Below are 27,057 nucleotides of genomic sequence, written 5' to 3' on the forward strand. Positions count from 1 at the left end.
GGTGTGGAGCATGGGTTGTAACAATACAATTTCAGCATCTTCACTGAATATAGCTTTTGGGGACTAATATCCAGCGAAACACTTCCTTATGCAACAAATCCTATTTGATAGGTTGCATAACTAGAATTGAGCCACATTGAAGCATTTCAGTGCAAAGGCTGCCAGTTGGAAACTACGCATTAAGCGAGAGGAAGAAACTAACCATCGCAAATACACAATATGACATGTGTGGCTTATTAGCTTTGGAGCCAGGAAATGACATCATTCACCAGTCAGAAGGGCTCTTCATTCAGTATATGAAGTCTATATGATACAAACCAGCACATTCCTGCATAAAGAAAATGCACTGAGCAGAGCATTTGAGGATTACAGAGAAAATTAAATAGGCTAACCATCTGTGGACCAAGGGACATCTGTTGGATCAAACAGATAAGGAATAAAAGGTTCAGAAAGCTTTATTATATAGGATGAAAGGATCTACAGACCTACTGAAAATACTTTACCCTGAACATCGAAGTACATGTTTTTGCTTATTGAGATAATATTCCATACCAAACACTTCTATAGTACTTCTGAGTGTTCAAAGTTCTTTGCTTACACCATTTCAATAATCATGGAAGAATCCTGTAAAATAAGTCAGTTTTATTATCATCCCTATATTATAAACGGTGTGTGTCTGTGTCTCTGTGTGTAACTGAATGAAGATCAAACTAGAAGAGACTTTGGAGAGCCAAGTTTGGCTCTCCCTTCTTTTTAAATTTGATAAAAAGCAGCTGTGGACAAAGAGGTTTAATTTAGATTAGGATGGAAACACTTGGGAAATTAACAACCCCCAGCTCCATTTTCCAGATGGAAATTCCATCCACTCGGCTCCGGTAGCAATTAGCCCCATTAGCACACTCTGTGTACTCTCAGGAGCCCCCTCTCCAGCCAGAGGCCCAGAGGCTGGAAGCGTATTTTGCTACACAAAACGTCATCCTCACGAATGCTCAAGCTCCATAATAAAAATGCCAGATTAAAAAGAAGTGTGCAGGCTGCTCACAACAACAAAAAGCAATTTTTAAAAGATCAAGACAGTCACTGTAAATTGTACTAAAATTCATCCAGAGATGTAAAATATATAAATAAAATGGAAAGAGTACTATGTACACAATAATAAAATGGTGAATACAAACCTGCAAGCCAGATATAGACACAGACTTTTAAGCTATCAAACTGCAAGATGAATCAGCTTACGAATAGCAAAGTCTATTGCCCATAGGTAACTTAGTCAATTCTCACAAATACTTTAATGGTGGTGAATACTGTTTGATAACTGAAAAGTGCCTGTCTGCATTTGGTTCATCAAGTTTTCCCAATTAATCTTATTTTTGTGTAGTATCCTTTTCCATTTTATTTGTATATTTCACATATCTGGATAAATTTCAGCAAAATTTCTGGTTCCAGTTCTTAAAGAGTGTTTCCATAATAAAGATGGTAAGAGCAGTAAGATTGTTACGCACAGTCCAAGGACCCCCAAAACCAACTTAGTCTAACCCCAAACCCATTACAATATTAAAGTGCAGATATTTAAATGTTTGCAAGTTTTTATTTTCTTAAAATACAAACTGTGAGAAAGTTCTCTTTCCAAGCCTTGATTCAAATTCAATAGTCATAGGCAGCCTGGTTAGTTCCAAGGATTGTGCTACAGAGCTGCAGAATTCTGAAACAGTAGGCAGCCATTTTGGGTTTTTTTGGAGCTGTGATACTTGTAAAATAAGAAGTATTACTTTACAACTTGGATCACTCTCTTCTTGGGACCACTCTTCCAGAACCTTGTTTAGTCCATCAGTTCCTCGGCCTGTGGACTTCTCTCCTTTCTCTTGGTCCTGTGAAGAACCAGTTGACCAGGTTGACTGTGTCAGGCTCCAGAAGAAGGAGATCTCCCAACTGAGAAAGTTGTGAACGGAAAGGGTTTGGTCTAGCTTAGAGACATCCTTCTGGAGCTTGGTGCAGTCTGCTTCAGCAGAGAGTTCTCCAACAGAAAAGGGAGAGGAAGGCATGCAGATTATGCAGTGGGTGGCGTAGGGCACAAATCTATGAATGAGCAAGCCATGGCTGCTCTCCTGTGTGCGTTTACCACAAAGAAAGTCACATTGAAGTTAGTGGGCCCTACTTGTGAGTTAGCATGCAAAGGATGGCACTGCCCGCGTGAGAAAGCTGTGGAAACTCATTACTAGCAAAGAGATAAAAAGTAAGTAAAATTAAGCAGCTCAGATTGGGTGGTGGGAATGGGGTTAGCTTTAAAAAGCAGAGACTAGAGGCCCAGTGCTTTATATTTTAGCAATGATCTGCTCTGGATACTGATGAAACTTGTAGCCTTCCCCCCAAGGTGTGATTGTCGCCTCCAGATCCACAAATAGCAGCAGCCCCTGGGTCTAGCTCTATACTTGAGATGAGATGCTGGAAGTTGGAAGGGGAAGCAGAAGGGTGCAATTCTAAACTTGCGTCCCAACATCAGGATCAGCATCGTGGGTTGGGCATCTCACTGCATTCTAGCTCTGCAGACTTCAGTGAGTTGAAACAGGTTAAATCATTGAAATCTTGCTTAGTTAAATTTTGGAGAAAACTGTTGGGCTACTGAAATGGGCCATACCTTCCAATAGCTACTAATGACCATATACAAACACTTCAAACATGTTTGTTCCTAAACTTCTCAAGGAAGATATCTAGTGATGTCATAGACACTCACCAGTAGACACCTACTGCAGCCATATAAACAATGGTTGAATCAGCCATTGTCTCCCATTTGACTGAATCATACCAGAAACTGCAAAACCAGTCATTTGACAGGAGCCCATTGCAGAGCAGAAACAGATGCAATTTGTATTAAGGGCAACAATGATTCCAGCAAACTGCCCTATGTCTCTTAAAATGTTTCATTTGTCTCAAATCACAAGCTACAATCTCAAGAAAAGCAGCTTTGTAATAACCATGCTTATTTCCGCAGTTTATCAACAGCACACTTTACTCTGAAAATAAATTGCGCTTTGTGCACTGGAAAGACAAAAAATAAAATAAAAATTAAACCAGATCTCCTTTTCTTGAAGCCACAAATGCAGAGATTTCTATAATTTAAGAGCAAAGGAAGAAAATGCTGCCTAGAGAATAGGCTAGCGTATCATTACATTTACAAACAAAACAGTATGCTGCTTATCATGCCCATGGGTGTGTGTTGCTGTGTAAGAAAGCCAGTTAAAACCGGAGCTGGTATTAGCAAACCTATTTGGAATCTGGTTTCTCTGAGAGCTTTCAGGAGCCAAGAGAATAATGACAATTCGCCTCAGAGAAATAAAGTTTTTCTCTCACTTACATGGCTTGAAAGAGTTCTGAACAGCTGGAGCCTCAAGATTATAATGCGTGCAGATGTTGTGTGTTTGGTTGAGCCTTCCCCCCTTCCTCACCCCAAACGTTGGCACCAGAAACTCTGCAAAGCTGGAGCTTGATAAGTAATTTCCTGGTTTCCCCCTTACAAAGTTCTAACATAGTTTATCAGTTGTCCACCCTGACAGCAGAAGAACTCAAAGCAGACTATGTGCCCTGCAAATGTATGCAGAGGAAAAACTTCACTGTGGCTTTGGTCTAATGGGAAAGAAGGAGAATACCCCAACTTCAACCACCCCCACTCCCTTTTACCAAAAAATTACATTATCTTCTGGCTGAATGCATAGCTGAGCAATAGTACGAGGACAAACAACTGCAGCACAAAAATGGCAGTGTGCTCTGCCATGCAAAACTCTCAAAGAGATACATAGGAAGGGTTCTCTGCACCCCTCAGAAGATAAAGCCCAGGGCCCAGAGTATAGTGGCATCTCATTTCATTCTCCCACCGTGGAGGGTTGCGAGTCAACTAAAGACTTTTACTCCGGTAAGAATAGCGTGTGCAAAGTGTGTCACGGCACAGTCCCAAAGAGGAAACCACCAACAATATTGTTATGTACTGAGTCAAATAGGATCTAAACTGCAGCAGTCTGATTGGTCCTAGAACAATAGGATCCAAAAGGCAGCAGTCTGATTGGTCCTAGAACAATAGGATTCAGAATGCAGCAGTCTGATTGGTCCTAGAACAATGCAGCAGTATGATTGGTTGGCAGGAACCACCCAATCATGCTCCAGATTGAAGTGAATCCACAACCTGATTGGCTTACAGTAGAATTCTGGAATTAGCCAATCATGTGCAGCCCATTGTGTAAATAATGTATATAAAGCAGATACTTTGAGGGGACATTCATTCCTCCTCACCACTATGAGCTGAATAAAGAGCATGAAATCACTTTGCGACTCTGAGTATATTTCACTGGCGACGAGGGTGGGATCCCGCTGAGCTGACTGCCACACACAGCACCGCAGCACCGCCACCTGCCGCACCGCTGCCTCGCACCGTGTATCCAGGCTTCAGCTCCGGGACACAAGGAACTCAGAATGGCAACCGACAGCAGCTTCTCACCGTTCAACCCAGCATCCGGAGACTGGGAAGCGTACGCCTCCCGTTTCACCTTCCTCCTAGAAGCCAAAGGGGTCACCAATGAAGAAGACGCCAAGAAGAGGGCAATATTCTTCAGCGTTTGCGGAGAGGAGACATTTGAAATCGCCCGGGCTCTCCTTGCGCCTGAAGACGTTGCTACTGTTCCATACAAAACAATAATGGAACAGCTGAAGGGGCACTTTTCGCCACAGCCCTCAGTGGTGGCTCGTCGAAATGCCTTCTACGCAAAGCGGCAAGCCCCTGGGGAAACCATAACTGGGTTTGTGACCTCTCTCCGCCAAGCCGCCCGGTTCTGCAACTTCTCAGAGCTGGAGAACATGCTTCGTGACCGCCTCGTCGGTGGCCTGAGGGATGAGAAGCTGCAACGACGCCTCTACGCTAAGAACCTAACGTTCCAGGTCGCTCTGGAGGAGGCCCTGGCAACGGAAGCTGCCGAGAGGTCAACGCAAGAGGCACGGCCGAGCCAGCCGTCCCAACCGAGGGTCCACCACGAAGACCTCACCGACGACTCAGGATCTGACAGGGAGGAGGTGCACCGAGTACAGCAGCGCACTCAAGCAGCCCACATACCACAGCTGCCTCGACGAGAAGGAGGGAACTGCGCAAGCTGTGGAGAAAGTCACGAGAGGAGGACCTGCCGTTTCCGCAACGCAGTGTGCAGGCAGTGCAGAAAAGTGGGACACATCGCCCGGGTGTGTCGGGCTCGGCCCACCCGATGCCAGGCATCAGATGACCAATCCAAGAACCCCAGGTCCTGGGGCCCAACGCACCAAGGCAACTCGACGGAGCTCACGGACTTCCAGGTATACCAGTTGCCCCACCCCAACATAGAGAAAATTTATGTAGAGGTACAGATAGAGGGGGCCCCATGCCGCATGGAGCTTGACACAGGTTCAACTCTATCCATAATCTCGGCAAGGACCTTAAGGAAACTGTGTCCTAGTGGGGGTCCCAAACTCAGGCCGGCCCCATTCACCCTCCGGGACTTCCAGAAACGTAAGGTCCCCACAATGGGGGTGGGGACCTTCAGGGTGCAATACCGAGGGCGGACGCGGCAACTGGACTTACTTGTGGTCAAGGGCCCCTACATTAGCCTACTGGGATTGGCATGGTTTGGACCACTGGGGCTAGCTGTCACCGGGGTGAACCACACTAGCTTACAAGTGGACGTGGACGCCATATGCAAGGAATTTCCGGGGGTTTTCGATGGGAAATTGGGACAGTATACGGCCCCCCCCCATTGCTCTACAGCTTGACCCCGCAGTACGACCGGTCAGGCTCAAGGCCCGCCGGGTCCCGTTCGCCCTGAAACCCCGTATAGACGAGGAATTGGACCGGCTCATGGAGCAAGGAGTGCTGGAACCGGTGCCTAATGCCCCCTGGGAAACCCCAATCGTCACACCTGTCAAGCCTAATGGTTCAGTCCGCATCTGCGCAGACTACAAATGTACCATAAACAAGGCCCTCACGGCCCATGCATACCCAGTGCCAGTGGTCAGCCATGTCCTTGCCACCCTGGCTGGGTCGAAAATTTTTGGCAAGCTGGACTTGGCCCAAGCATATCAACAGCTGCCAGTAGATGAGACCACAGCAGAGGCACAGACGATTGTGACGCACAGAGGAGCATTCAGGGTAAAGCGGCTGCAATTCGGTGTCAGCGTGGCACCAGGCATATTCCAGAATCTAATGGACTCTCTCCTTAAAGGGATTCCTGGCGTCACCCCCTTCTTCGATGATGTGTTGATTGCCGGGCCCACACCAGAGGAGTTTGAGGACCGCCTCCGCACCGTTCTGCACCGTTTCCAGACAGCGGGTCTCAAGGTGAAGCGGGAAAAATGTCTACTAGGAGTGCCCCAGGTGGACTTTCTGGGATTTATGGTGGACGCAGAAGGGGTCCACCCGACTGGGGACAAGGTACGGGCCATTTGTGATGCCCCAGCGCCCAAGAACAAGACTGAACTTCAGGCCTTCTTGGGACTATTGAACTTTTACCATTCCTTCCTTCCCCACAAGGCGGCGGTAGCGGAGCCCCTACACAGACTCCTGGACAAGCGGGCCCCTTGGGTGTGGGGCCAGCGCCAGGAGGCCGCATTCCAGGCAGTCAAGGACTTGCTTGTCTCAAACTCGGTCTTGGCACACTTCGACGAGAGGCTGCCGGTGGTGCTAGCATGCGACGCCTCGCCCTATGGCATTGGCGCTGTCCTGGGACACCAACTCCCAGATGGAAGAGAGGTACCGGTGGCATACTTTTCCCAGACACTCAACGCAACTGAGCGGAACTACTCACAAATCGACAAGGAGGGTCTGGCAATCGTGAAGGGAGTTAAAAAATTCCATGATTTCTTGTACGGGCGGCCCTTCACCGTGGTGACGGACCACAAACCGTTGCTTGGCTTGTTTGCCCCCGAAAAGCAGACCCCCCAAGTGCTATCTCCTCGCGTCCTCAGGTGGTCAATTTTCCTTGCCAGCTACCAGTATGCACTGATTCACCGCCCTGGGAAGGCGATGGGCCATGCAGACGCCCTCAGCAGGCTGCCACTACCGGAAACAGGCCCTGACCCAGCACCTGCACAAGAGGTTATGAGCCTGGAGCTGCTTCCTGACCGCCCCATTCAGGCACAAGAAGTTGCACACCATTCCAAGAAAGATAGGGTCATCTCCCGGGTCCTGGACTGGGTGTGGAGGGGATGGCCCAGCAGCAGCCCCGGGCCAGAATTCGCTGGCTACACAACCCGCAAACATGAACTGTCGGCCCACAAGGGATGCCTGTTATGGGGAAGCAGGGTCGTTGTTCCCCAGTGCCTCCGAAAAAGGGTCCTCACAGCCCTACACGAGACACACCCAGGGGTAGTAAGAATGAAGGCCCTTGCCAGGAGTTATGTGTGGTGGCCAGGGATCGACGGAGAGATAGAGGCCTGGGTCAAACACTGCCAGGCCTGCCAAGAATCCCGCCCGGATCCCCCAAGGGCCCCAGTCCAGTCCTGGGAGTCCGCCCGAGCACCATGGTCACGACTGCATGTGGACTTTGCTGGCCCCTTTCAGGGGAAAACATTCTTCATAGTGGTGGACTCCTACACCAAATGGCTGGAAGTCGCACTGGTACCGTCCACTTCTACGTCCGCAGCCATCCGGGTACTACGCAGGCTGTTTGCTACCCACGGGCTCCCTGACACTCTCGTCTCAGACAACGGGACTGCATTTACGTCAGGAGAATTCCAAACCTTCACAGCGCAGAACGCCATCCGCCACATCCGTTCGGCGCCATTCCACCCTGCCACCAATGGCCAAGCAGAACGCATGGTGCGGACCACCAAGGAAACCCTTCGCCGCATGACGCAAGGGGATTGGGAGTACCGCCTTGCCACATTCCTTCTAGCACAGCACAGCACCCCCAGCTCAACGACTGGCAGGAGCCCCGCTGAACTACTAATGGGTCGGCGCCTTGCAATCAGATTGGACCGCCTTCACCCCGATAGAGCTCAGGATGAGGTAGTGGTGGGGGAAGGCAGGAACCCCCGGACCTTCGAGGCCCAGGACCCAGTGTACGCAAAGAATTTTGGAGCAGGCCCTGCATGGGTACCCGCCACAGTCACCAGGGTCACTGGCCCCGTGTCGTACGAGGTGCTAACAGATGGGGGGCAATTCTGGCGCCGCCACTGCGACCAGATACGCCGACGATTCCCGGGAGAAAACCAGGAGGAGGAGGACAGGTCAGAGGAGTCCCAAGGGAACAGTGGGGCAGTGAGGCCCATAGAGCAGCAGGGGCCAGCAGGAGAGGCAGAATCAGTAAATACAGAGAGGACCCGTGAGGCCGAAAGGACACTGGAACCAGAACCACGACTGAGTGAGCCGGTTGCGCCAGACCAAACAGCCCCATCACAGCCAGCATCCTTGGAACACGAGCCAGAACCTGAACCCCGGACCAGGGAACACCCCAGGCCGCAACGCACATGTAGGCCGCCAGCGTACCTTGAGGACTATGAATGCGACCTCCCGGGCAGGACTGGAACTTAGAGGGGAGGGGTGTTATGTACTGAGTCAAATAGGATCTAAACTGCAGCAGTCTGATTGGTCCTAGAACAATAGGATCCAAAAGGCAGCAGTCTGATTGGTCCTAGAACAATAGGATTCAGAATGCAGCAGTCTGATTGGTCCTAGAACAATGCAGCAGTATGATTGGTTGGCAGGAACCACCCAATCATGCTCCAGATTGAAGTGAATCCACAACCTGATTGGCTTACAGTAGAATTCTGGAATTAGCCAATCATGTGCAGCCCATTGTGTAAATAATGTATATAAAGCAGATACTTTGAGGGGACATTCATTCCTCCTCACCACTATGAGCTGAATAAAGAGCATGAAATCACTTTGCGACTCTGAGTATATTTCAAATATAAAGCGTTCAGAGATAGGCAAACTCACCCAGCCTAATTCAGAATTCCTCTGGGAAAGTTAGACAAATCATGTGGCCATTCATTCAGGTTTCCTGGATAGATTCTGAACTAGGCTCCCAACTTGCAGGCATGCCTCAGGGTACCAGAGACATCTCTGCCTGCCTTGGATGGTGATCTTCACCTGTCATATGCCACAGAATCATACAGAACAGGCTTCCTCAACCTCGGCCCTCCAGATGTTTTTGGCCTACAACTCCCATGATCCCTAGCTAGCAGGACCAATAGTCAGGGATGATGGGAATTGTAGCCTCAAAACATCTGGAGGGCCGAGGTTGAGGAAGCCTGATATAGAGGAAGGAGCAACAAGGGCTTGACCCATGTGGGAAGTGGCACAACAGGCTCAGGGGACTTGAGGCATCACCAGACAAGCACCAGGGCACACAGACCATAGATTTTTTGGACCCCAGTTCAGGCTCCAGTGAGATGCACTAGACCTCCAAACGGCCCCTACTGTGCCCCCTGATTTCTCAAATAGAGCAAAGAAGAAAAACGTGTGCTGGGGCACAGCAAGCATGTGCACATGTGGATCCCAGTCAGCGGTATATCATGTAGGGGTCCATAGGGGCAGTTGCCCCGGGGGGGGGGGGGAATTGCTAGGGGCACAAAATTTCAACACCCGGTGCTGTCTCAATACAGCTGTGCACTTCTGTTGATGGGCTTCTCCCTGCGAACCAGGAAGTGACCTCTCCAGACAATGAAACAACTTGTTTTTATTATCTCTGCGGCTGCCATCTCCTGGGTGTCATGGACACTGTTAGGCAGTTGAATGTGAATACGTACTCCATCTCCCTGCCTCCCCTAGGCACTGGCAATCCATGCTACACCACTGATTCCAGTCCATGTATAGAAGCCTGCTTTTCCACACTTCTGCTTGTCCTGTTCCTAGAAAGCACGGCTACAAGCAGTTTCCTGCTTGTCCCACAATATCTAGGCACGAGTCGGAGTGGTTTAGCCTTTGCTCCACTACTTTCCCCTGGAAAACCTGCTCTTTAGCTCTGAAGTGGAACAAACAGCAATCTGCGGGAAACTCAATTGCAGTTTGTGCCGATTCAGCACTAAAGATTGGGTTTCCCTGAGGGAAAGTTGTTATGTTGTGGGCGAACATATCAGACGACACAGCGATTCTTCAAACAGCTCTTGTTTATTCAAAGGCCAGAACAGAACTAACTGAGGAGCTCAATCAGCCTGCTTATATAGAGCTCCAGAACAATGTAACTGTAGCAACTTTCTAAAACTATCCAATCACTGAACATCACTTTTGATCCTTCATTTGCATAACTATCTACAGTATCCCCCTGCTGGCCCAGGGTGAGAACTTCAGTACATAACAAAAGTGGTAGGGGGAAATGGATGTGTCAATGAGCTCTGAAACACACACACCAGAACCCTCCAACATTTCTCTGATGAAAGCAGGCACATCCTAAGGAAAAGCAGGACCTTCCAGGATCCAATTAGAAATAGGGACGGCTTGTATAAATCCGGGACTGTCCCTGGAAAATAGGGACACTTGGAGGTCTGTTGCTTGATAGCTGCTATGTCTCCCATTTTACCCATATGTGGCTCTACTACAAATAACAAGTGGTTAAGATGTAGGGAATGCTGAGAAAGCGAACAGAGGAAGGATTTCTTGCCCTGGGACTCATCCAGGTCTTGTTCAGATCACAAGCACCCCACAGACATGCACTTAAAATAAATTTATGCTTTCTTTTAAAGCCATGCCTATTCTTCATTAATATAGCAGCCTTCTTGAATAAATGTTTATTTTCTAGCAGACCACTCTTGCAATTGGTTACATAAGCATTTTTAGCAAATAATTTCACAGTGCGGGGGATTTTGGCCACTGAACTAGCACAGTAACAAATTTTCAGACATTGCAGCAATTTGGCTGGATGTTTAAATATCCATTTCTGTTGAGTCAGAGCTCAGTATGGGGGAGGGGGGTGATCACAGCTAATGGCTTTTGATGGCTGGTGGCTACTCCAAGCCACAGGCACTTGTGGGACACCTCACTTGCTTGTGTGCAGACCGAAAGGGTAGTGTAGGCTGACTGCTGATTCAAGTGTGGCAAAACCTGTGCTCAACTTGCATACGTACACATTTGTAAATAACAACTCATTACAGAAGGTACCTTGAGTGCAGAATATTCACTTTACTCACAAAGAAACTGGAAAAGTTGCTTGCATACACAGGGAGGTGTGTATCTTACTACAGGATCGCTGCCTATTTTACAGTCACAACACATAAGGAAAAGGGCACAGGGAGGGAAAAACTAGCTTGGGCACCAGTTCTTAATATTACCATTCTTGTAATGACCACCCAGGATGGGAACAGTTCACGTAGTCTGCTGGAATGGCTGCCACGAGGTCACCAAAGGCAGCTGATCTGTCAGCAGAGGTAAAAGAATAGTCCTGTTTGCTTCTTTCTTGCTTCTCTGCAGCTTTCTGGAACAGCTGCTAGCAGGTGATTGTTGCAGAGAGCCAAAGGTAGCTGGTCTCTCGGCAGAGACCAAGAAATAGTCCTGCTTTCCTTCTCAACTTACTGTGTTCAGTTGCCTACGCAGCTGAACATCTGGGAAGAGCTTCTAAAAAACAGCATTAAGAGTCAAAGACACAGAGTAGTCTAGAATAGCTACATCTGACCTATCCTGTTCTCAGGATATTCTCTGAGCAAATCTTTGGGCTATCTCACCTTCTTTAATTACCCACATTTCTGTTTCTATTCATAATCCATTATGTCTGCTCTTACCAGTCAAGAGCAAAGATTAAGTGTTCTATCCACAAGCAACGTGTGGACACACAGTTTTCAGCTTTGGTTTGAGCGCTTGGCTGCTCCGACAGTGGCAAGTCATTGAAACTGCTGCTAAAACAGAGCTTTTTTTGCTCCATTTTCGCACTGGTTTCAACAGAAAGCCCTTGGTGCGATTGGAGCAAGGTGTGCTCCCCACATCCACCATGTGATTGTTGTTTCCTTCTAGTCACTTTGGTAGCTGCCCCACACCTGAAATGGCAGGCCGGATGGGGAGGCCTGGTGGGTGATTTTTGGCCCACAGGCTGACAGTGTGATGTAGTGGTTAGTGTCAGACTGTGACTGAGGAGACCCAGATTTGCACCCTGTTCGGCGCAATGGGTGAACCAATTGGCCTAACTGACTACACAGGATTGTTGAGAGGATAAACTTGGGAAAGGGAAATCATACACACTGCTTTGAGTTCCTTGGGGGAAAGTTGGCATGGAAACAAACAGGGCTACCACCCCACGTCAGGGACCTATAGCCTGGGTGTGTGTTGTGCTGGGATCCTAACAAAACATGCACAGAAGCTGATGACCTGAGTTAAAAGAGACCCCAGTACATTTACACTGTGTGGGTTAGTCCTTTTTTGCTCACCTGGTATCATGTGTACACCAGACGTTAGTGAGCAGCTGGGTAAAATACTCCCTGCACGCTTTTCCTGATATCTTTCTAAGTAAAGGGGAAGAAAACTTGATTAAAAAGATAAGAATGCTGAACATTCGGCAAAGGGCCTATCTCTGAGAGAGTCTGGTCTTTCCATGGCTATGATACTGGATATATTGGGAATTTTAAAATGAGTCGACCTCTCAGATTCATCTCTTTATCTATAATTTCATGTTCCAATGCCAGAGATGTTTCAGAAGTTCTTTTCCATTTGTCTATTGTGTGGCATTTTGAACCCAACCCACAAACATTGTTTTGTTTATTTTGTCTTATTCTGCACTCGTTTTCCTTATTATATTGTAAAGCAATATTGAAAACCTTAATATAAATTACTATTCATGTTTTTAAAAACCCCACCCACAAACAAATTCTGTTACCTGAATCGCCGCTAGTACTTGGATTATGTCTTGCTCACTGGTGAAAGAAGGTGCTCTGTATACACTCAGAGGTACTTTGTTTTACTCTATATTACTCCTCACCTGTGTCTGTTAGTGAAGGTTATGGCCAGAGGTGGAAGTGGGTGGCACTCTATGGGTGGGATGGGGGCTGCCCACCCACCAGGCAAGGGGAGGTGACCTCAGGCAGAAGGATTCACAGGGGCAGCAAATCCCAATGTAGATCTTTACTTACCTCTTCTTCCCTGAACACCTGTTTTGCCTCAGGTGTCCAAATGTCTTGGGCCGGCCCTGGGTTTGTCTCAATTTACTGGAATTTCTCCTTCTTAGTCCCCACTGAAATGGTTGTGAGCTCTTGTGTGGTTCTCATCAACTTAAGTGTGCCTTTTCTAAGAGAGAACCTTGTGATGATGATGATGATGATAATAATTTATTATTTATACCCTGGCTGTTATGTATTGAAGTTCTCACCCTGGGCCAGCAGGGGGATACTGTAGATAGTTTTCACTCAGGTCCACATATGCAAATAAGGGATTGAAAGTGACGTTCAGTGATTGGATAGTTGCAGAAAATGGTTACAGTTGCGTTGTACTGGAGCTCTATATAAGCAGGCTGGCTGAACGCTCCAGTTCAGTTCTGTTCTGACCTGTGAGTAAACAAGAGCTGTTTGAAGAATCGCTGTGTTGTCTGATATGTTCACCGACAACTTAACACTGCCCATCTGGCTGGGTTTCCCCAGCCACTCTGGGCAGCTTCCAACAAAATATTAAAATACAATAATCTGTGAAACATTAAAAGCTGGGGGATTTGCCCCAGATTTTTTGTTTGTTTTTAAAACCGGATGAGCTCTTATTGCTTATAATGACTTAATACCCAGTGTTTCTTAAACCTGAGTCCCTTAGCTGTTGTTGGACTACAAATCCGATCATCCCTAGCTGGCAATCAAACTTGGTCAGGGATGATGGGAGCTGTAATCCAACATCAAGCTGGAGACCCAAGTTTGGGAAACACTGGATATAGCTCTACAAACCTTGTGTGGCGTTTGCAGGGCCTGAAAGACTGGAACCTCCCGTGGATATTTGGCATCGCGAGTCCTGAGTTCCAGCAGAGGCCAAAACTGCCACAAAATGCTTTCAGTGCTATGTGTCAGGCAGACCCTTCCTTTTAAGGATATCTTGGCAGCCTTAGTCCAAACAAGGCTTTTTTCTTCCTATGGGATCATCTAGCTTTAATTTCTAAGAATCCCGAGCACATTCCAGAAAAACCTCAGAGGTCAGTCGAACATGGGAAAAACAAAAGCATTTGCATATGCAAAGGACAGTCTTGCTACACGTATTGTTTAAAATAGCTAGGTGCCCCCTCCACCCTCAACAAAATAATGTGGTTGATGAATTTGGAAACTGATGTGGCATCCCCTTCACTCGCGAATCTGGATGCCAAACTTGCTTTGCATGTCACTTCACCTCATACAGAAGGTATGGGAAACCACCCACTGGTCCATAGGGCATGACGTTAGGATGTTTTTAAAATGGAAAACACAGCCAAACCCAACCAGACAGAATAAATAAAGACGATCTTGGACTCTTTGTTTTAGCCGGCATGCTTTTAGAGAGGACATCACCCTCTAGGTATGCCTTGATGGTCACAATAAGGCCATTTTGTGGGGGGAAGGTGCGCTGAAGTGTTGACTTTTTGAGGAACTGAGATATTATCTAATGAAGCGATAGAAACACAGAGACCAGTCCTGGCCCCCAAAACATTTGTTGTCTGGCTCTTTGCCAATTTTAACTGAGCTGTGCTAAAAAGTTTGCTGACAGTTTCATTTCTATGGAAATGAAACAAATGTTCCCAAGAGATCGTCTGCACTTTAATGTTAGTACTTTTAGATTTGATATGCTGCAATTTATTCAAGGAGTGAGAAATCCAGGCACCACACTACAGTGTTTAGGGTTATTTGGATGAGAGAGAGCAGCTTTATATATTTGCTGTATTTACTAATGAGCAAGCAGAGCATGGTGGAAACAGCACTGATGCTTTCAGGAGGGAGCACAACTACTAATCATGCACTCAGTCCACAAAGAGAACAATTGTCTTCCAAGGATACTTCCTCTCCAGTCAGCTAACAATTAGAAATTCTCCCTCAGTCTCTCTGTTCTAGCTGAAAAGGGCTCCAGGCTGTCTCCCTCCCTCTTTCTTCTCCAACTAGCTGAAAGAAGTAGTCTCCTCAATGAGTTTTACATTGCAGAAGCTGCAGAGAGATTTCCAGTTATCAAGAGAACAACTCCAGTTGTCGGAAACATTCTGTCTTGGGAGCAGACCATATCAGTCTATAACAGGTATGAAATATACTCGGAGTCGAGAGTGGATTTCATGCTCTTTATTCAGCAAATACTGGTGAGGAGGAATGGAAGTTCCCCCAGAATGTCTGCTTTATATACATTATTTACACAATGGGCCCCACGTGATTGGCTAATTCCAGGATTCACCTGTAAGCCAATCAGGTTGCGGATTCACTTCCACCTGGAACTGGATTGGGTGGCTCCTGTGGACCAATCAGACTGCTGCATTCTGGACCCTATTGTTCTAGGACCAATCAGACTGCTGCCTTTTGGATCCTATTCAACTCAGTACAGGTAACAAACAAAGAGCATTTTAGGGTTGCCATATTCCCAAAAGTGGGATTTTTACAGCCTTTTTCTTTTAAAAATCGCCCTAGTTGCCATACATCCAGGTTTCCCCAGACATATGGCCACCATTTTGACAGTCCAATTCCTGGACGTATGGCGGCCTTACTTTTACCAAATCACACCTCTTATTTCCTTACATTTGCATCTCTAAGCTGAGAGTGTGTCTGTCACATGTTTGTCCCATGTCCGTAAAAACAAGTTGTGAAACTTTACAAATGCCAGAAAATGTAGCAAGTTCCTGAATCTGAAGCCTTCTTTGAACTTGAGGCCCTGAGCCAGGTGACCCTCCTGCCCCACTTCCCAGCTGGCCTTTCAGATTTTCAGGTGACTCTAAGTCACATCAGCCACAGCCTGCATGGCCAATGGTGAAGGATTATGGGGGTTGTAGTTCAGCAACATCTGAGGGGGTCACAGGTTAGCTACTCCTGCTAAAGAAATGACAGGTTTCAACAGTCATGTACTACTATGCAGCTAGCAGCTATGCCTTCATCACACCTGTCTCCCACCCTTTCTCCAAGGCAAGAGGACAATCCAATTTTATCGCCACAGCAATTATGAGAGGTTACGTTAGGCTAAGGGAGCCTTGCTCAAAGTTAGCACAGGCTTTCCCAATCCATATCCAGCACTCTGGCAAGAATGCACAATTGGAATAATTCTCTCCATTATTATTTTTTAAACAGTCTTTCCCCAGATGTTTTGGCTTATGGCACAGACTTTGCTTTCCAGATTTTGAAAGTGTTCCAGAAAGGGTTGTGAGCCGAGAATAGCCAGGGGTGGTCCTCATTTCATTTAAACACATTGTTGCACACAACCCCAGTCTTCGAGCAGGATGAGATTCCAGGGGTTCGAGGTGTTTACCCAGGGTTTGCGTTTCCTTTGGAATGAAGCACAGCAGAGAATGTGGTGTCTAAGCCAACAATAGAGGGGTTCATAGCATTCGTATCCCATAGCTACAGCCTTGGATTCAAACAGAAATCAAATACCAGTCTGATTCTTTCTCCAGGTTGCTGCTATCCCTCTAGCTCACATCACTGCAGCACTAAACTCTGGCTTTGTCCTTCTAACTATATGTGAGCTGAGGGATGGGCTCCATCTTGCACAGAGCCCCTTTCCTTTGTTCCCCTTAATGGCCCATCGCCCAGCCAATTGCCTCATCAGGAAGCTAGCTCATATTTTAACACTTGCTGGGATCTAGGGGTTAGAAGGGTCTCAGCATACAGCCTACCCAACTCATAACAACAGCTATAAGCTATCGTTACCTGCCAACAGAGAGCTGGAATAAATTCTTAGGTCAGCAAGGCATGGCATTTGCAACAGATGAAGCCCAAATAGTACATGGGTTAAACAGAAGCCAGTATAAGTACTCTGGCAAAATATCTGCCATAAGCGGTGGAGCACATTTGTGGGAAGTGTTTGTGCATTGAATCCACCTGCAGAATTCCTGTTGGTGGGGGCCAAGCCATGCAGAACCAAGAGGCAGGGGACAGATTTGCCCTTCTCTTCAACAGCCCAGATCTTTAACCCCCCCCCCCCGCCCTGCAGAAGACTGAAGGACAACGCCCATATGGCAGAAGGAAAATTAGGCTGCTCAAGGACAGGGCGGCGTGAAGGGGGCACATTTGTGCTTTGCCCCTGCTGCTTCCAGAATCTGATAATCAAGGATGCTCTTACCAGATTACCTTCAAGACCGGGGGGTTCTTTTTATTGGTTGAGTGTGACAGAAAGTTGAGAGCCCCCACCCACACCAGATGGATGTCCACCATTCCTTGTGTTTATTTTAGCATTGCTTTTAGTATTATATGTCTCGTGTTTCCCAGATCTCCAAAGTAAGATTCCAATATTCATTTCCTTTAACAAAAACCCTGAAATCCACACCCTTTGTGAACTACAACTTTGCATTATTATAAGAGAGAGAGTTGTAAAAATAAACTGAGCACTACTTCCACAGCTGTTAGCTTCAGGCATGTTCATCTGGCATAAGAGAAGGATGCGTCTTGGGCCTTAGCTTGTCCTCATACTGACTCCACAACCAGACACAGAACATTAACACCCAGTTAAGGAGACATGGCACCTGCCTGTACCTTAAATTTCCCTGACCCTGTGGCCTGTCCTCTCCTGTACTCCAGGTTTGGGATTGTTTGTGCAACCAGCAGGCAGGGACAAGCCATAAGCCCATTTCTCCTTGTTGTATTAGATTTGGCAAAGCAGTATCTGAACACATCATGTGACACACAATAGTACAACCAGGCAGGTGGAAACTGATTTCAAATTTACTGTACTGATCTCAAAGAGAACATTATTATTACGATTTTAAATTCAGGGAAGGAAACTGCCCCAATCACTGCCTAGCCAAAGTTAAACAGTGCAGTTCTGTACACTGACTAGCCAGGCTTTTAAAACTAATTCCTGGATAAGATGTAGATGCATCATGGCTTTTGCACAAATTGGCCTTATTCCGATGAACCATGCATTTTGACTAAGGCTACTGATGGGGATCATAAAGGAAACTTGCTATTCCCGACATACTAGTGGCATATAAACATAAATAACCAAGCACAATCAGAGCACAATACGCTACTCTGCATCTTCAGCCACTGACAAATCTTTCTGCCTAATTAAAAACATTTTAAATGTGAGGCCATTATATTCATCCCGCTTCATTATCTTCCATGAAGACTGAAGCTTCCCACATCAGCAATTGAAACAGATGTTGGGTTAGAGCACAATTAAGCCAGGTGGCCTTTAGAAATCAGGAGAGCTAAAATTAGTTTGCCAGAACCCTTTTGGCTGCACGCAATGCAGTCTTTGAGGCAGACTGTTGCCGTCCCTCCTCTAAAGATATCTCCCCCCACTTTTCCTCTGGCCTCACCACATTCAAACCTTCATCTGCAGACCTTAAAAGGTGGCATTCAACACAAGCCCTACTCAGAGAAGACCATGCCCTCCAACATCCCTCAGATGGAAACAGGGAGATTTCTCACTCCGCCGCAACTGACCCTCCTCAATCCCCCATTTTTTGTCGCCACAGAGTATTCCCACCACCAACGGGACACAGCGCACACACCATCCACCGTCCTGAGAAAACCCCTTAACCTGATTTGGTTTTATTCTTTGGTAGATTTGCAAATAGAAAAGCACACACCAATAAATAAATCTTAGAACGGGGCAAGACTAGACACGGACACACAAAGCAAATCAGAAGCCTGGATGGCTTTTGTAATTCCGGGACTGACCCTGGAAAATAGGGACACTTGGAGGGTATGGAAGACCTACTGATGTTTAGGGACATGACTAAGTTAGGTTCATTAATTTCAATGGGTCTACTCTGAGGAGGACTAGTTGAGGTCAATGGCTCTCCTCTGAGGAGGACTAGGATAGCTCTTTATATTTTCAGCAATATTCTTCTCCAGGCTTCCTCAACCTCGGCCCTCCAGATGTTTTTGGCCCACAACTCCCATAATCCCTAGCTAGGGTGGTGGGAATTGTAGTTTCAAAACATCTGGAGGGCCGATGTTGAGGAAGCCTGTCCTGATTGATTGATTGATTGATTGGCCGGCCTTAACCATAAGGCTACAGCATCATAGTATTTTGCAGTACGGACACAAACTGGGCGCAAAAATTTCACCATAAAAGAGCTCTTCATCAATGGGAACAAGTATCTAGATTAAATTAGGCAGTTGGAACTTTATAATTTTATACAATGTCCTGCACTTTTAGCCATGAGGTCCTCATCATCATAAAAGCAAATTAAGATCGTAGCAATAATGAAAAAGGCCATAGCTCTTGTCTCTGATTTTTAATTTTTATTTTTTTTGCAGGGGTGTGTAGGGAACAGGGGAAATTAGACACAGACATGAGGGGTTGGTATATCTTGGAACACCACCCACACAATAACATTCTGATTTTTTAAAACACTGATGGGATTACAAAAGATCTATCACCAGATCCAAAGCAGAAAACCAATAGTGTCACTGTCTCAGTCGGCAGGAGGGGTCTCTGGGACAGTGTTGGGAGCCACCCCCCCAAACCCCCCCCTCTGATTATTATTGGGAGAGCTTACAAACATCTCCTGGTGGGAATGATGAAAACACAAGGGTGACAGATGGGGTAAGACTCAGCTGAGAGCTCATTTCAAGCCTGAAGGAAGTAAAGAAATCTCCCTTCCATCTCTATATCTGCAGAGTGTTGGCGGTGAAAGCAGTTCTGAGGGGCGATGAAGGGTCTCATATATATTTCCTGGCCTTTGTAAGGTGGAGTAGGACTCTGAGAGGCCCCTTGTGACTAGTTTGCAAAACACTTGGCAGAAAAAAACACCACCCATCTGCTCCAACCTAAGACTTCAAGCTGACTGTAGAGTTAGTGGATGTGCTGGAGGTTTCTGCCTGGTTTTGTTAGTGTGGGTACTTTGCAGCTTTTTCTACCCGAGGATGTGGATAAGAGTCTTGGAAGCTTGAGCCTTCCCATTTGCATTCTCTATTTTTGCCTGCCCCGGCTGCTTAAAACAACCACTGGTAGTGTGGGCAAATGGATGGAGCACATTCTAAATGTTTTCCAGCAAAATAACCCTCATGCCCTTACAGGATAGCTCAGTTGGGTACAGCAGGCTTCCTCAACCTCAACCCTCCAGATGTTTTTTGGCCTACAACTCCCATGATCCCTAGCTAGCAGGACCAGTGGTCAGGAATGATGGGAATTGTAGTCTCGAAACATCTGGAGGGCCGAGGTTGAGGAAGCCTGGGTTAGAGCATGGTGCTGATAATTCCAAGATTGCAGGTTTGATCCCTGTATAGGCAGTTGCATATTTCTGCATTGTGGGGGTTGGACTAGATCAGTGTTTCCCAACCTTGTGCCTCCAGCTGTTTTTGGACTACAATTCCCATCATCCCTTGCCACTGGTCTTGCTGGTCAGGGATGATGGGAGTTGTAGTTCAAAAACAGCTGGAGGCACAAGGTTGGGCAACACTGGACTAGATGATCCCTGGGGTCCCTTTCAACTCTACATTTCTATGGGTTTCTCACAAAACAAGTCATGCCAGACAAATCTCATTTCTTTCTTTTTTTGATAGAGTTACGAGCTTGATGGTTCAGGGGAATGCTGAGGACATAGTATATCTTGAATTTAGTAAGGCTTTTGACAAAGTGCCCTATGATATCCTTGCAGAGAAGCTGGTAAAATGTGGGCTAGACAAGGTAAGAATCTGTGCATGCAGCCCTCAATAGCTGCTACAAGTTTTAGTAAACAGATCTTTTGCCTGACTCAGGGGCTAATCTACAACATACCAGCAGACTTGTGCGATGGACCTGCACCTTCTCTTCAGATCACAGGTGGGGAAACTAGGTGTCTGAATTCCCCCCCGCCCCCCCCCCGTAACGAAAAATGGTGAGTCAGAGAAAACACAGGCCTATAAAGCTATTCTCTGGGATGTTAGTTTTCTATAAAGATGTCTTCTTTCTTTAAGCACACCTGCACTCTGCAGGGTTAGGGCTGCAGGTCTGAAGCGGCACAGCTGAGCAACAGATGGGTTGTAGAAGTCTGCTATTATTTAATTAAAATACTTTTATTCCAGCTTTCCATCATCTACATTCAAATTAGCTTACAACATCAAATTTAAAGAGATGAACTTATTACTGTGATAATTATCTGTTTTTAAACCACATATTGAGCGTCTATGATGGAAAAGCTATACAAAACTAGCATGACAGATTATAGGTTATATGAATAAAGACAAGCCAAATGTTAAAATAGCACCAAAACTGGTAGCACTAAACCAGCAGGAAATCCCAAAGTCATTCAGAAGCAAAATACTCTTTTCTGGCCATCTAAAATATACAAACATGGGCACTAGGCAGACATTTTGGGGGGACACATTTCAGTGAGACGCGGTGTCTCCATTGAAGCAATGCCAACTTTAGCTGCCAAATGGGTAACCCCCAAAAGCAGGATGTCTAAGCTTGTGCCTCTGATGAGGATTATATTCATTTATATTCCATCTTTTCTCCTGACAGTGACTCAGTTATGAAGACTGCACTTTCCCATGGCTGGTATTGGTGGCGCTGTGGGTTAAAGCCTCAGCGCCTAGGACTTGCTGATCGAAAGGTCGGCGGTTCGAATCCCTGCAGCGGGGTGCGCTCCTGCTGCTCGGTCCCAGCGCCTGCCAACCTAGCAGTTCGAAAGCACCTCCGGGTGCAAGTAGATAAATAGGGACCGCTTACCAGCGGGAAGGTAAACGGTGTTTCCGTGTGCGGCTCTGGCTTGCCAGAGCAGCGATGTCACGCTGGCCACGTGACCCGGAAGTGTCTCCGGACAGCGCTGGCCCCTGGCCTCTTAAGTGAGATGGGCGCACAACCCCAGAGTCTGTCAAGACTGGCCCGTACGGGCAGGGGTACCTTTACCTTTACCTTTAGATATATAATGGCAGACTTGTCTGCTTAACCGAAACCCAGGTCTACTCATGGGCAGAGTCCATCAGAGCTTATTCTTGGTCTTTTGGCTCTAAGCACTGGGACATCTAGGGAGGCTCCTGCTGCCTGCTTCTTACATGACTGGGGCCGCCTCAGGTTTAAACATGTGAGTCCCCTGCAGCTGTTACAGGTAATTTAAGTACTGAAGAAATGAACCTATGCTGCCAATACTGGTAGTAGACCAGTATGAAGTAAGCAGCACATAAGCGGCACACAAAATACCACCAAACCATTCTACGTTCTAAATCTTATATTAATAATACAAAAATTGAGAGAACAAGGTACAAGATCTACTACAGAAGCCACAAACAGAAAACTCATTCAAATTGTGTCCAAAAGGAAGATTCAATCTTTAAAGTTCCTTTAGCCAGGCTCCTGTAGATATCAACAAAGGTAAGTTTGATCAAGCGAAGTGTCGGTGATGTTACTCATGAGAGGTAGACAGGGTGTCGGCGTTTGTCACCTGTTTCCCCCATGAAGTCTCGGGCTTCTTCAGTAAATTCTCTCTCATGGTTTTGATATATTTCTAAACATTCACTGGTGGCACAAACCAACACCGACACTTCACTTGATCAAACTTACCTTTGTTGATATCTACAGGAGCCTGGCTAAAGGAACTTTAAAGACTGAATCTTCCTTTTGGACACAATTTGAATGAGTTTTTCTGTTTGTGGCTTCTGTAGTAGATCTTGTACCTTGTTCTCTCAATTTTTGGATTATTAATATAAGATTTAGAAGGTAGAATGGTTTGATAGTGTTTTGTGTGCCGCTTATGTGCCGCTTACTTCATACTGGTCTGTTACAGGTAATTTGGCCGCATATTTCCCCAGCTCGTTTGAATATGCTTCTTTGTTCAAGCTTCCCCCTGCACATAAATGAAAGGCATATCAGGGAGAAAGCAACTTTACTCAACATCCTCTATATTTGTGTGCAGGGAAGTCCCCCCCTCCCCATTCCCATGAAGGACGGCTCTAGAAATTTAATTTAAGGTGGTTTAAATGAAATTGTTTAGACCATGTTATGATTCCTCAGGAGAGCCTGTATCGTCCACTTACTGGTGGTTCCACACACTGATTATTGTAATAAAATTCAAATTCAAATATCTTTAATACGGTCAATGACCAGAAAACAGTTTATAAAAATATGACATTATAAGTAGTATTGAGCTACAAATAGCAGTAAAAATATAGCCAATTCACAGAATTGGTGCTTATGTTTATGACCAAGTATTGGCTTTTAAGGTTTTAAAATTCAATTCAAATGTCACTACTGTTTACTATCGTTCCTTCGATGTTTACAATTTAAACTCCGTTGCTGACATCATTGCTCGTCTATTGTAATAAACCATTAAGTTGCCTGAATCTAAATTAGGATTGCCAGCTCACCGGGGGTGGGGATGTCCTGACCTTCTATCCTTTCAAAAGAGGTTTGAGATGCAGAAATCAGTGCTAAAATTTGACTTGTTGTGGAGCTAAAGATCAGTGAGAGTCAGACTGCTCCCTTGCATTTAAGTAATATGGAGAGCAGACGTTAGTCCTGCACATAGTAGGCACCTCCAATTCCAAGTGTTTCAGTTAGCATGCTGTGAAGGGACTCTACATGAGTAGATCTTTGCCATGTGGTGGGGGTCTCTAGCTCCCACCACAGTTATAGAAGCTATTTCAAAAGGTGGCAAAATGTGATCTAGGAAGGAACAAATTGCTTTGCTTATCGAAAAAACCCAAATAAGGTGTACACATCACAGCGACTATAAGCTAAGGACTCACACTTCTGCTCTCATTTACAGTGGTACCTCAGGTTACATACACTTCAGGTCACATACGCTTCAGGTTACAGACTCCGCTAACCCAGAAATAGTGCTTCAGGTTAAGAACTTTGATTCAGGATGAGAACAGAAATCGTGCTCCAGCAGCAGCAGGAGGCCCCATTATCTAAAGTGGTGCTTTAGGTTAAGAACAGTTTTAGGTTAAGAACAGACCTCCAGAACGATTTAAGTTCTTAACCCGAGGTACCACTGTATTGTTAGGTACAAAAAGGAGGAGGAAAAAAACTATAACCAATGCTCTTCAAATGCACAACTTTAAAACATTTAATTTTGAATAGATGCAGGTGCATGCTTTCAAACTGTGCACCCTCTAACTGAAATCCCCCCATGTTTGAAAATGCACCCTTGGAACGTCCAGATATTAAAATACAGACTCATTTCCCCCCCCAGGGAATCTGCAGTCTAAAGTCACACAGACCAGGGAAAGTTTTATTACAGTACTTGATTTTATTGGGTGTATAAACTAGGCCTTGGGCTTAAATTGTCAATTTCTTTATAATGACGACAAAATCTGACTGACTGTTTCCTGCCCTGGTTATTAAGTATAAAAGAAAGCTGCAATCTTGTATTGTATAGAACAAAATGGTATAGAATTTACCTGGGAATTTACCTTACTGAAAATGATGGGACTTATGTCTGTGTAGACATGTATAGGCTTGAGCTATAAATCTCTCAGTGAGATTTATGGTGGCTTAAAATGTAGCAAGGCTGTTACTGCACACACCTGACGCACATTACCTTATTTGTTTTCCTGCACCTGCAACACTCCCAAATGCCTATTCAATGAAGCTGTCATCTGCACACATGCAACGCCTGCCTCAAATATACACACCTCAGCTTAATTGCATGATCTCCAACATTTCTCCGATGAAAATAGGGACATATTATTATTATTATTATTATTATTATTATTATTATTCTCTGCCTATTTGACTGGGTTGCTCTAGCCACTCTGGGTGGCTTCCAACATATATAAAAACAATGAAACATGAAACATTAAAAAACTTCCCTATACAGGGCTGTCTTCAGATGCTTTCTAAAGGTTGTGTAGTTATTTCCTTGGCTCGGGATGTCTCAAAACTCCATACATACCCTCCAATGAGAATAGGGACATCCTAAGAAAAGCAGGACATTCTGGAATCAAATCAGAAACCGGGATGTCTTCTGTAAATCTAGGACTGTCTCTGGAAAATAGGGATACCTGGAGGATTTGTACTTGTGACTTACGTTTTCAAGTTGAATGGAAGTTGGTTTGAGGGGAAAAGCTCCAAACAGGAGTATTTCTCAAGGAACTGCGGCAAACACCTGGGTTATGGCCAACTGCATGTGTACTCAGCTTCAAACAGGAGGAGTGGGAGCACACAGGTGCCAAAGCAAATGCTCATGTGTACACGACCTACATCTCACACTTTGTAAGAGGGCGTGAACAGAGAATGGAAGACTTCCTTTCATTCTGGCATGTTTTCTCCCACCAAGTGTTAAGCAGCTGCAATCCTTCAAATGTCAAGAAAGCTCAGTAAGTTCTGCTGCTTTAACATGTTGTGATAGATGTTTCAAATGATGCTTGACTGACCAACCTCTCTCTCTCTCTCTCTCTCTCTCTCTCTCTCTCTCTCTCTGTCTCTCTCTCTCTCTCTGTGTGTGTGTGTGTGTGTGTGTGTGTGTGTAAGAAAGAGAAAGAACTGTTTTGGGATTGCTCAAACTTTGCTAAAGCATGACTCCAAAGCCTTATCGTTTATTTTGTATTTACAGAGCAGTTAGAAAAACAAGTGCACAAGGAGCCATAGCAACTGAGCTAAAGGGAATGTTTGGAATTATGTTCACATCGTTCATGGGAAAGCAAAACCAGAAACATTCAAGTCAGTTGGTAAAGGAATGAGAGAAGCCAAACCAAATATGTATGCCTTTTTTTAAATAAAAAAAGGAAAGAGCAATTGAGCAGTTTTAAACCCTGCTGATCTCAATTCTCATTGAAAGCAAATGAACACAAAAGGTGTTTAACTATGGTTGTATTGTGTCCCCTTTGATTATAATTTTTTAAAATTAAAATGTTCTTCATCATTTACACATTCCTCTCCAAAGGGTCATTCTGTTAATATGCATATAAAATATATGAAAGCACCCATTTCCTCCTCTTAATTAATAGAGAAACTTACTTTCCGTACCAAGCCCAAACTCTTATAGCAACATCCAAAAGGTTTTGTGCAATTAAAAAACAAAAACAAAAACCCCAGCCCCTTCACTGAAATCCAGAAGTTTCAAATGTTAACTTCCTGTGCCTAATATAATTAAAGCTGTAATCTGAAGCACGTTTACAGCACAATCCTAACCATATCTCCTCACAAGTAAGTCCAAGTGAATTCCATTAGGACTTACTCCCAGATAAGCAGGGCAAGGATTGAAGCCTTAGCCAGTAGTCTCATAGAATCATAGAATTATAGAGTTGGAAGGGACCCCAAGGGTCATCTAGTCCAACCCCCTGCGATGCAGGAATCTCAACTGGAGCATCCATGACAGACGGCCATCCAACCTCTGCTTAAAAACCTCCAAAGAAGGAGAGTCCACCACCTCCCAAATAGAATCATTGAACACAGTGGGACTTACTTGCAAAAATGGAAACACTTCTGCTAAAAACTAAGTTGTTCTGTTTGTACAAAAGAGGGCTCTTACAAGCCCTGTTTGTTCTGAAAGGAATGTTCCTATTTTATTGGGATATACAACTCTGCATTTAAGGCATACACAACTTCTGCAGCAACTTTACAGCACTGGAATTCAGCTATTATTTTGCACAAACCTGCATTTTGAATCAAAGCCCTCTCCACTTTTGTTCCCTTCATTAATTTTTGTTTGAAAAAGTTTTGCAACAAAGCCACTTTCTTCTTACCTTGCTTCGGAGCCACCGATCTCAGCTTTCCCAGCAAAACCGTATGTTTCCTTTGGAGCTGCAACATACTGGTTAAAATTCACGCAAATATAGCTGTCCTAAATGAGTAAAAGTCCTTCCAAAAACAAGGAGAGGTGTCTTTCTTTCAAATAATAGGTTTCTCTGGATTCATTTGGAGCTTGATTCCCAAGTTTTGCAACTGTCTTCTTCAGCTAAATAAACACCCACTCGCTGCCTTGAACTTGAGCCAGCCACTCTAATTTAAAGCAACTGTCAACTTTACTTTTAAATGCAGGGAAGAGGTCCCTGCACACTGCAAGCGGCTTGCTTCATTGCCTGCTTGAAGTAATACAGCACAGACTGTAATCGTAG

General features: G+C 45.5%; 1 protein-coding gene across 4 annotated transcripts in view; it reads right to left on the reverse strand.

The window, feature by feature from the left end:
* C1QTNF7 (C1q and TNF related 7) overlaps nt 1–27,057 on the reverse strand; it is a 50,178-nt gene that overhangs the window by 22,882 nt on the left and 239 nt on the right. Inside the window, exons 1-2 of one of the 4 annotated variants that reach the window (XM_079991723.1) lie at nt 26,686–27,052; nt 24,540–24,663 (exon numbers count right to left, since the gene is read on the reverse strand). The exons of 1 other annotated variant lie outside the window; for it this stretch is intronic. Coding sequence is in view for 1 of the 3 variants with exons in the window: in XM_079991722.1 (XP_079847848.1) it covers nt 26,686–26,752 (67 nt within the window). In the remaining 2 variants the exon portion in view is untranslated. Of the gene's footprint in view, nt 1–24,539; nt 24,664–25,957; nt 26,175–26,685; nt 27,053–27,057 lie in introns of those variants that run through there. 2 more of the 4 variants (XM_079991722.1, XM_079991726.1) reach the window with 2 other exon arrangements.

Source organism: Podarcis cretensis (assembly GCF_951804945.1).
Source record: "Podarcis cretensis genome assembly, chromosome: 9".
NCBI lineage: Eukaryota > Metazoa > Chordata > Lepidosauria > Squamata > Lacertidae > Podarcis > Podarcis cretensis.